At 37.9% G+C, this 11,465-nt stretch overlaps 1 protein-coding gene across 1 annotated transcript; it reads right to left on the bottom strand.

Annotated features, from left to right (window-relative positions):
• Nucleotides 1-483: 483 nt before the first annotated feature.
• Nucleotides 484-2,250, bottom strand: LOC114174281 (zinc finger protein WIP6-like). Its single transcript, XM_028059096.1, has 2 exons — nt 1,669-2,250; nt 484-1,134 (listed from the first exon to the last, which is right to left on the bottom strand). Exons 1-2 carry the CDS (start codon nt 2,116-2,118, stop codon nt 640-642), a joined length of 945 nt encoding a protein of 314 aa, XP_027914897.1. The 5' UTR covers nt 2,119-2,250; the 3' UTR covers nt 484-639.
• Between the last annotated feature and the right edge of the window lie 9,215 nt (nt 2,251-11,465).

Below are 11,465 nucleotides of genomic sequence, written 5' to 3'. Positions count from 1 at the left end.
TTGTGATGCCTGTCTAACACTGAGAAGCGTGATAGAACAATATTCCATAACACATCTTCCATATCTAGTCAGATTTGATCATTTTATTCCATTTTTCTAAAATGAAATTTGTTAATCTTATAGTTTCTAATAACAACATGTTAATAAATATACTGAAGAAGGACTAACACACTATAAATAGCATTAATAGATACTAGATTCACATACCAGTAGTATAAAGGACTGATTAAAAAAATTGTATAAATAAGCAATTACTTAGTTCATGTCACTTTTTGTATCTCTTAAAAAACACTGGAAAAAAAGAACCTAATGGTATTTTGTTTGCTAGATACCTTCTGGAAGTTTAACTACTGGTGTAATACTAATACAGTTCAAAAGACAATTTTCTTAGTTTTTCTACATTATATTAGATGGTTTAACCATTAACATAAGAACTAGAAAATAAAACACGGTTTTAAAAATGAAAAGAAGTAAGAAAAATATTTTGAAATAAAGACCTACTAGAATGGTATTGTTTATAATTGTAAGAAATAAATCGGTAATTAAACCTGGTAAAGCAGAAAGATAATGGATGAGAGGAAGTAAGTTCAATCCATCTTAGAGAATCCATTCTACAGTTTATTGTTGTTGTTATTATTATTAATTAAAACCAAAAACCACTTCATTACTGTTATAACCTTCATCATCATCTTCTAAATCCAACTCCTCTTCATCTTCGTCACCAAACAAGTCATCCTCCCCAATCTGATCACAACTCTCGACAGTGTGAGGAGCATGGCCATCACCAAAGGCACGAACATGGTCTTTGAGGGACCTCTTGTGCTTGAAATCAGAGCCACAGATGCAGAACCAAAGCTTACCACAGTTTTTCTCGTGTGTCCTCCAATCCCCTCTCACAGCAAAAGGCTTGCCACACTTTCTGCACCCAAAAGGCTTTGCTCCATGCTTCCTCTTGTAGTGAGTCTGAAGAGTCCTGAAATCCTTCAATGGCCTTGACCTTGGATGCTCTATGTTGTTTTTGCAACCCTCAGCACAACAATAGCAGGGAAGCCTCAGCATTGACGAAGCTGGTTTTGCTCCTCTCAGCGATTCAGGTCCTTTCCTATATTGCGAACCGTGTCCCCACATGTGCATCTACTTGTTACAATGCATTAGGGAAAATTCGCATCACATATTTTTAATTAATGCACCACTCGACCATGAAAGAAAAACAATAAACTGCATAAGCAATGAAAATATATTCACGCTCACAAAAATGTTTTTTGTTATGTATTTTGGTAAGAGGGCTGACAAAGGTACACCAAAAATCGGGTGGATTGAGGTGAAAATATAGGTAAGTTAAGAAGAGAAAAACAATAGATATTTAATGTTCAACACTGTTTTGGGTTGTGAAAGGGTTAATTAAATCACAAACTCGTGCTATTGATAACTGAAGAGATAACTTTTGAAACAAATCGCAGCTATTTTCTGTAGGAAAGAAAAAGCAGTACTAATGGTGTCAAATTCAAACATTATAACCAGAGAGTGTAATGTAAATCTGTGATAAAAAAGAGGTGGCGGTTTTTCTTCTACATACTTTCTTCCAAATCCTTTTCACCTAGGCTTTAAAATTGATCATGAAATTATGATTTGAGTGATTTATTTTGTGAGATGTGGCAGAATAATCACCTGCATGTTGTTGAAACGGTTGAACATTTTGTTGCAGACAGTGCAAGAGAACTGGGTGGGTCCGATGAGGATTTGAGCCGGAGAAGGGATCCAGTACTGGCCCTGAATGGGAGCAGAAGCCAAATGAAGATCAGGCTTGGTGGTGGTGGTGGTGGTGGTGGGAGTGTTAGGTGAAGCGGTGGTATTGGGAAGGCCAATGTGAAGGGCCACAGTTACACCTCTCTGGTCATCGGAGGTAGGGTTATGCCGATAATGGTGCAGATTTGAGGAGGAGGAGGAGGAGCCGCCTTTGGGGTGGTGGTGGTGGTGTTGGCCGGGAGGGCCGAGAGAGAGGGAGATGGAAGCTTCATCTACAACCTCTTGATGATGATGATGATGATGATGAGGTTGTTCCAAGAAGGCATTAGTAGCAGGAGAGGAAGATATGTAGGAGAAAGGGTGAGTTTGCATGGTTTGATCTTTGAGAAATGGTGGATGAAAGTGTTTTAATGTTATTGTATGATATGATGGTGAGAGAGAAGGAGGTGGTTAGGTAGGAGAGAGTAGAAGAGTGAGGGAGAGAGGGTTGTGTTGTGTAGTACTGTGATGGTGTGTGAGAATGTAAGTGGGGACGAGAGAGGCAATAAATAAACAAATCTCGAGGATGTTAACTTTGGCTTCTTGCATAATTTTCAACATTCAAAAACAGTTATTCTAATCAAGAAAACAGCTTATAATATATACCAAGTTTTATAATGTTCATGTGAAAAGCTGCAGATAAAACGTGGTCATGCAGTAATCACAGACATCCTTAAAAGCTTTGACGCTGTAATTAAAATAGATAGATGTCACACACTTTTTCCTAAAACATTTCAATGTACACATCTAAAATCAACATCAACTCTAACAAATCCAGCTGGTTTTCAACATTTTTTTTTTCTGAGTTCTATAAACAAATAATGCAAGTGAAAAAGTTGCTTTAAAAATAATCAGTGAGTGTTTTGTTATGTATAAAACTTAATTAATTATGAATAAAAGTGTGGCATGAGTGTTTATGCGTACGTGGAATGGAGGAAAAATGGTGATATGATGCATTTTGGCGTGTTTGGGAATAGAGGAGACACAGCACCGGCAAAGGAGGAAAGTGTGAGAGGAGCAATGAGGCAAAGGAGGATGCAATGCATAGAATATCGCACCAATATACGACACTATAGTAGCAGCACTGCCATAACCTCTTCCTTTCTCTCTCTCTGTCTCATATATATTAGTGTTTCATGCTACCATCAACATTATATTCTCAAAAGCCTATGTAGGACTCCCTAAAATCTTCTTATTACTCTTTTTAACTACCACACTATCACTTTGTTTTCTCTTCTTAAGCATTTACATGGAAAATCAATATATATATCAAACACGTTAATTAAGTTCTAAAGTCAAAACACGTTAATATAGTAGTTTTGGCGGCATTATTAGAAATATTTCATTAAATTCCATTAAAGTAATTTGCAACAACTTTAAAGTTCTTTTGCTTGAACAAAATCATGGGGGAATTATCAAAATGATGATATCGTATATCCAACTTTTCTTTCGTTTTATTTCAATTCCATTTTCTTCTTCTTTCATTCTCTATACCATATATATATTCTTAGCTTTCCTCAGTTCCTTTGTTTTCTTTCCCTCTCTTTATCTACATTTTCGTTCATCCGATACACGGCAACAATTTCAATGTTTTCCTTAATAATAAGTTACTAAATAAAAATTTTCAACATTAATACATTATTTTTAGTCAATGTAATATGATCTTATCTTTACTCAACAAAAAAAAAAAATCTAACATACTCTCTCACACATACAACAAAAAAAATCTAACATACTATCTCTCATATATATATATATATATATATATATATATATATATATATATAACGTGACACTAAATATTAGTAAATAATTTGATACTAATCGAAAAAATCAAACCTAAAAGCTAATAAACTTCATTGGAATATAAAGTGAAGTTTTAAACTTAATCCAAGTGAAGTTTTAAACTTAATCCAATCCTACAAAATCAATGTGATAAGATAAAATTTACATTGATAATTGATGTAGATGTGGATCTCAAATATTTAATACTTATCTGAAATTTGTAATAAGTTTAAAATAACTAGAGAAACTCGTTAAGAAAAAAAAAAGAAAAAAAAAGCATAGCCCCAAAAATATTTACAAATTTAAATCTATATGCATTAAAGATTTGTGTGATTTAATAAAGAAAAAGAAAAAAAAAACACACATATAGTGAGTTTTTCCCGTAAGTTTTGAGGTTTTTGTTTTGGAATTGTGTCGTCTCCTTTTTTGATGATGTTGGTTTGTATTTGTGAAAATTTGAAGGCTAAAATGGAGTCCTTTTTGATAGCCCTAGGGAGTGCAGGAAAGCAAAGGGTGAAGTTGAATAATTGTGAGAGGGTTATATTAATATAAAGAATAATGTTGATGATGTGTGCCCACATTTACTCTGTCTCAAAAGTTGAGAGTGAGTGGGCGATGGCACAGTCCCTTTCCGTTTCAGAGAGTCTCAGAAAAATGACGAAAAATGCAAAAGTGAGAGGGTATAAGAAGAACACAGGGAGTAGACATGGAGAACTGTAGAAGGTGGAGGCGTGTGTGTATGTGTCTCTCTCTCCCCCCACTTTGTTATTACCAGAAAGGATACTGAGAGCGACCCTCATGTTGATGCTGATAGTGATGCTAATGCAACGGAAGTGATAGTTGCACTGTGTAATTACCATCTAACCCAACACCTTTCTGTCTCCACCACCAGGGGAAACATCTTTTTTAATAATCTCTTCTCTCACACCATGTGAAACGGGGTTTTCTCGCAAACAATAATCTCTCACTCATGACATGCATAAATACATAGCTAGAGACAAATATAGCGTCTCTAATCAACCAATGCAACCATTTCACCCACCCCACACGGGTTATTAACCTTTTTTACCCTAAAAACATATCAAATCATGCTTCCTCATATTTACTTTCTATTATTCACTGTATTCAGTTTGAATTTAAACAAAATGAATAATGATATTTTGATCCACTTTCTTTACTTACTTTTAATCCATCACTTTAATCACATTTCAATTATCTATTTTAATTTTTTTGTAATGATGTCATGTGATGATCTCAGAGTGATTGAAGTGATGAGTTAAAAGTGGGTCAAAATATCATTATCTATACTTTCATCATTGAAAATCGGTCCAATCATTCATTATTTTCTTTTCTTCTTTGATATGTTTAAAAAAAAAAATCTTTAGTAAACATACCATCAATGCTCAACCATGTCTTGAACAGAATCTCCTCAAACACATGGGAAAATCATCAAATCATCAAATGAAATCATTAAAAGAATCTTCCTCATGTTATGGACGTGAGAATCTGTAGGCATTCACCAAACAATCAAAAGTATGTATATAGGTAAAACTTTTACGAGGCTTTCGTTAAAAGTCCAATCATAAACATTAAAATAATAATAGTTGGGGGTATGAAAATCATTGTTATTTTTCCAAATAATATTAATTGTTAAATATTGTGTTTTGTCTGAGCTTTTCTTTCCAGATGACATTAACCCTGAAAAATGTTGCTCGCAATGCAAATGGTAATCTTGATTTCATGCTAATGTGTTTGGTAGAAAAACTAAAGTTGTATGACGGAGAAAGAGAGGAAAGTTTAGAGACAAGATATATTTAAAAAGAAAAACAAAAGGAACATGAGTTAGACAATTCCAAGTTTTGGAGAGCAACATTGAAAGTAGCGTTAGGGCAAATTTATTGGACAAGACTGACATATTGAGATAATTTTGAATAAAGTTAAAGTAAAAAACGGGCTTTTTGGCTCTGATCTGGCGAGTTATTATTAGAACAGTAGAAGGTGTGTTAGATTTTGTAAAAGGAGAGAAAAGAAAAAAAGAAAGTGTAGAATAGTTCACGTGTTGGCACGCCCACAGAGTAAATTTTTGGGTAACCCTAGTTTGGATATTAGTTATTGTAATGTTTTGGCAGCACTGAGAATCTTTTGCATAAGTACCATCACGGGATACAAATGGAGAAATTCTCAATGTTGGACAAAAAGTCAGAGAAATATGGGATGATTCTTTGTCTTGCCTACTCAATCCATTAATGCAAGCACGCTACGTGAACAGTTTGGAACTTTTCACCATAACCAAAAAGAAAGAAAAATGAAGGGGACAACATTAATGGGCCGAAGCAAATGGTTGGTGTGGGCCATGCGTTGATTGGACATAGCCCAAAACATAAATAAAACCTTTGATTGACTGTCACACCCATCCCATCACTAAGCATCTTTCTCTAAGCTTTCATTGAGAGAGTCCACCAAAAGGGCTAGTAAAAGGTGAGGTACAACTTCCACTTTGAGAACTTCATCTAAGCTAGGTTCATTATGCCTAGCTTCTTGTAGGGCTCTACCCTATTTTTATCTATGGCTCATATTCAGTTTCCACTCTCCTACACTTTCTAGTTGTTTAATAATAACAAGAAACTACATATAGCACAATATTTACCAATCCACACATTGGAATCAATTAATGGCCCTCAATCTTCCACTCTTCACTTATCACTCATGCCTTTCCTTTTTTGCTTCAAACTGATTTGATGTTACTCTGAATTTTCCACTCACCACTGTTCTCACTTGTTTAATGTCCATTGCAAACACCAATTCAGTCAAACTAAATCACTATCAAATTAAATGGCCTAGTTGACCTTGCCAAACTATTCACAATCTATTTCTTTAGCCATACAACTTTTTTTTTCTTTCTAATTTAGATAAGGCACACTCACCCCAAATTCACATAGATTTATAAGATCAATTTATCGGTCATGAATGAATGGCCGTAAATTTTGTTTCACAAATTAATTTTCTTGTGATAGTATCAAAATTATTTAGAATCTATTTTAATAAAGTTTGTTATATATGTTAGATTTATTAAATTACCAGTATCGGACTATCCACAAATATCTAGTTTAATATTTGAGATATACATGTTTTATGTGAAAGAGTGTGTGTTGAAAATCTTACATCAACTAAAGATAAGATCAATTTATAACATATAAGTGAAAGCAAACTTTAACTTATAAACTAGTTTTGCTAATATGAATAGGGTTAAACTCTTATAATTTGATTTTAGTATTTTCATAAATCTTTTAGTTTCATTTTCTTAACAGAATTCCATGCAGACGAATCACACGAGAAAAAAATATCGCAACTATGTTAGAATCTTAAACTGTGCCAAAAATATATTCTAGAAGAAGAGAATAATGAAATACAATGGGTATAAGAACCAAAACCTAATGCCAGAAAATTAATTTAAATCTATAGTCAGATAGAACTAACTTATTGCGATAGAAGTCCTCATTGAAGAATTTAAGAACTAAACCCTACCAAAGAGAACTTTGGGAAGTAATCCCAAAAGAACATTGCTCAATATTTTGAATCTCTATATATATGTGTCACTCCAAAATGAACAATGAACAACTTTAATAAGTGTTTTCTATATATGAAAATATGTTGTTTTTATCCAATGTAGTTGAAATTATAATTTATACAAGAAATTGCTTTATAGTCAGAATAAATTATGCATAATTTATAACAAACATTTGTTTAAATAGCATTCCTTTATAAAAAATTACTGTATCTTTATCTGTATCGCAGAACCCATGTTGTTCCAATTTTATATGCTGAATACATGTAGCAACAGTTACTAATGGTTATTGTTTGTATCAGGATCCGGAAAATGATGGCAAAGCATTATTGAGCTGAACTAGGACAGAATATAACTGCGATAGCTGTTGCTACAAATATTAGCTCTTCCCAACATAATTTAGATTAATGTTAATTCAATATATGTTTTTTTCATGAAAAGGTAGGAATACTCTTTTTGATTGTTGACTATATTATGGTATACAATTTATAATTAAGTAATTTTACAGAAGAACATCCCTATATATCATCAATTAATGAATTCTTATTAAATTTTAATGGAAGTATTCTTATTAAGGAAAAACAAATGTTGTTTTGTTATTAATTAATTAATTAATTGGGAGAAGTTAAGGAGCAAGATTATCTAACACAATATGTGAAAATTTATATACCTACCTTATTTATGACTCAAGTTCCAAACAAAAGTGTCCTGCATTCACATGGAGGACATTATTACAGAGGGTCTGAACCATGCTAAACACAGTGACAGCATAACTGGCCTTAATGAGCTTGTCCTTACATAACCAGCAGAGGAAATAACATTTTCCCAGACAACATCAAACCGTCAACTCAACAGTTGAAAGAGGAACATCCTCTGGAATCAAAATCAACACTGTCAAAACACTCATGTCATTTGCAGATTAACTTAATTGCTTTATATGTTGATACGGAATTGGGGTTTAGGAATTATTAGGACACACCTTTGTGAAAAGAAGAAAGAAAGTGCAACACACATGCATGCATGTTGTTTGTCACGAAATGAAAAAGATGATATTTCTCTTCAAACCCCACGTGACCTAAAGGGGTCCAAACTTGGATAAGGGCAAATTTTGCTTTCTGGTGCATATTAGGTTATGAAGAAAAGCAACATTTTTTTAGGGTAAGTCCCACTGAAAAGCCATATGGGTTCAATGGAAGTCTTAAACAAGTCCAGAATTTGAAAGAGGGTTGATGAAAAGGAAGAGAGAGAAGAGATAAAGCTTTGGATTCTATGACATTGATTGAATGAGATGGGCCAAACAAGTACAGAGAAGAACTGTTGGTCATGCATGTTGAGAAGGGTTTGTGAAATTGGTATAAGAGGGACTTTGAATGAAGGAAAGAGAAAAATAAGTATTCCAAATTGTTGTTCTTGTACGAGAAAGGAAACTCGGACAAAGCCAACAGTGGCATCTGAGACTTTCATAGCCGCCCCATCATTGATACGTCACTGCCTCATTTCACAGCTTATGTTATCCTATTCCATGCTACCCACTATTCAATGCTCTTAGTTATCTCTTACACACACTGCTTTCTTACTGCTCATACATTACATCTTTGACTCCAATTTACTTCCTCATTGCTCTATGCACTTTTGTAGGATGTAATCTTGTTGATGTTTGTTAGAAGGGTTCTCTCTTATTTGTTCTTAGCTGTAGATATGTTCCGTTTCATATGTTATAGTTTATTCTAAACATTTCATTAAATTCATTAGTTGGTAGAAGGACCGAAACATAATTTGATAAGTATAAGTCAATTATGTGACAAAGGATTTAAAGTCATGTTTGAACCAAATAATTGTTTTTGTACCGGACCTGGTCAACTTAACCATATAGATGACAACCCTCACATATATGTTGGAAACAACCCAAGTACACGACTTGGGCCGGCATGGACTCAAACTCATAACTGAATATAGACTAAAGTAACAACAAAGCGGCCAACCTAGGACAGTGTGCGGCCAAGGACGACACCCGACAATTCAAGAAGTAAACGGATCAAACCGCTCTTGAAGACTTAGTGAGACTTAGTAAAATGGAAGCCCCCGCATTCAATAGGCCTTAAGGGCCTGGATTAGGGCCTAGGCCCACTCACAGGCCAAGCTAGAGCCCAAGACAAGGCCCGGCCCACGGGATAACCAGACATCATTAATGCTCTATAAATACGCGTGAACCCCAGTAATTAAAGGTACGCATTCATTAATCACAGATTTGACCTTTTTGAGAGTTTTGACTCACTTGAGCTTCGGAGTCTCTTTTGCAGGTAACCCCTTCTGGGTTCAAACCGATATGTACAGACCGGGAAGAAGCCAACCGAGGACATAGCGGACTACATAGTAAGGTGACGCTTGTGCCTAACTCATCTTATTTGTTCTCTGCAGGAACAATTGGCGCCCACCGTGGGGCACGAGACGAACACCTTTAGTACCCGTTTTTCTCCGAAGATGGTTTCAACTCGTAGCAAAGTTGGAGTGAACAAGCAGGCGGATGTTGGTCCCTCAGGACCTGCTGGCATCACCCCTGACCTGGCCGCCATCCTAGATGGCCAAGCGAAGATGCAACAAGAGCTGGCAGATCTGAAGAAACACAGTGCTGACGAGATGGAGGCGCTGCGACAAGAGAACTCTCGCCTTAGGCGAAAGATCGAAGCTGATCCCAACCTGAAGGGAAGAGCCAAGGAAACCTCTGAAGCTGCAAGGTCCCCGGCCTTCCAGCCCACAGAGCAGGAAAGCGAATACAACCCCACTCCTCATACCTTCACCACTACCCAACAAACACCCATCCCTTCCACCCATCCCCATACCGCAGCCCCAACCCCTGCCGCTACCCTCCCTACCACCTAGATCCCCTACAACATACCCACCACCCTACACACCACACATGTTCCACCATACAACCCACAATATCCTCCAACAAGCCACATCCCCCCTCACAACCTTACTTCCACCTTCCTCGCTATGATCACTCATCCCATCCCACCCCATCTGCTCCCTCCCCACCAGCCCAGACGTCACCACCCCTTCACCGACTTTATCGCCAACACCCCTCTTCCCACCCAGTGGGAACCTTTCACCCTAGATCGCTATACTGGAGAAACCGACCCTGACGAACACCTCAAAGTCTACATCACCCATGTCGCCCTGTACACGTCCCAAGACGCAGTCTTTTGCAAAGCCTTCCCCACCACCCTCAAGGGTCTTGCCCTAGAATGGTTCACAACCCTTCCGCCCTACTCCATCGACAGTTTCGACGTTCTTTCCCACATGTTCTCCACCCATTTCGCTGGCAGCCGTCCACACCAAACTACCACAATCTCCCTCCTGGGCATTAGACAGGAACAAGGCGAACCACTCAGAGCGTTTATAGATCGCTTCAGTAAGGCAGCTCTTCGCACCCCACACCTCAGTGCATGGCACTTACCCTGCAACCCGGCCCCTTCGCCAACAACGTTTACCTCCACCCACCTACCTCTATGCGCGAACTTAAACTACATGCAGCCGACTACGTCCGCATGGAGGAAATGCAAACCCTCCACACCAAATTCTGCAATGACTATGCAGCAACCACCGCCAACCCTACCCCGCAACCTCCTCGACCACTCGAGCCCCGCAACCTCGCTTCACCAGATATGCCCCCCTTACCGTAGCTCGCTCCCGCATCCTCGATAAGGCCCTACAAGCTGACCTAATCCCTCCACCACGTAAGACAACCACCCCTCCTAACGCGGACATGACCAAATATTGTCGCTACCACCGCAACCATGGCCACACTACAGAAGAATGCAAAGCACTCCAGGATAAAATAGAAGAACTGGTCCGTGCTGGCCACTTTCGCCGTTTGATCCGTAGAGATGACCATTCCTCTTCCTCTCGATCCCGCCACCCCCCTCGATCTGACCACAGACGCCTTCCACATGATTCCCATCACGACAGACGCCCCGCCCAACCCACTAACCAAGAACCCGAACCGGCCCGCACCGACATCACCCCCGCCGACCCTCCCCTATGTGGCACCATCAACACCATCTCTGGTGGCTTCGCTAGTGGAGGATCCACCTCTTCTGCCAGAAGAAGACACCTTCGCCATATCCAATCCATCAACCATATCACCCAATCCCACCACAGACGCCGCATGCCTCCTATCATCTTCACCGATGACGACTTCCATGGCCTAGACCATCAACAAGATGACCCCATGGTCATCACTGTGGAAATCGAAAACTACACCGTGAAGAAGGGCCTTATTGATCAGGGCAGCTCCGTTGACATCCTGTATTGGGCCACCTACCAAAAA

This window comes from Vigna unguiculata, chromosome 2 (genome assembly GCF_004118075.2).
Source record: "Vigna unguiculata cultivar IT97K-499-35 chromosome 2, ASM411807v1, whole genome shotgun sequence".
NCBI lineage: Eukaryota > Viridiplantae > Streptophyta > Magnoliopsida > Fabales > Fabaceae > Vigna > Vigna unguiculata.
This window is presented reverse-complemented; position numbering and strand designations above follow the sequence as displayed.

Coding starts and splice junctions, on each gene's coding strand:
- LOC114174281 (XM_028059096.1), bottom strand. CDS start 2,118: ATGCAAACTCACCCTTTCTCCTACATATCTTCCTCTCCTGCTACTAAT. Junction 1,135..1,668: donor ACCGTTTCAACAACATGCAG/GTGATTATTCTG, acceptor TGTAACAAGTAG/ATGCACATGTGGGGACACGG.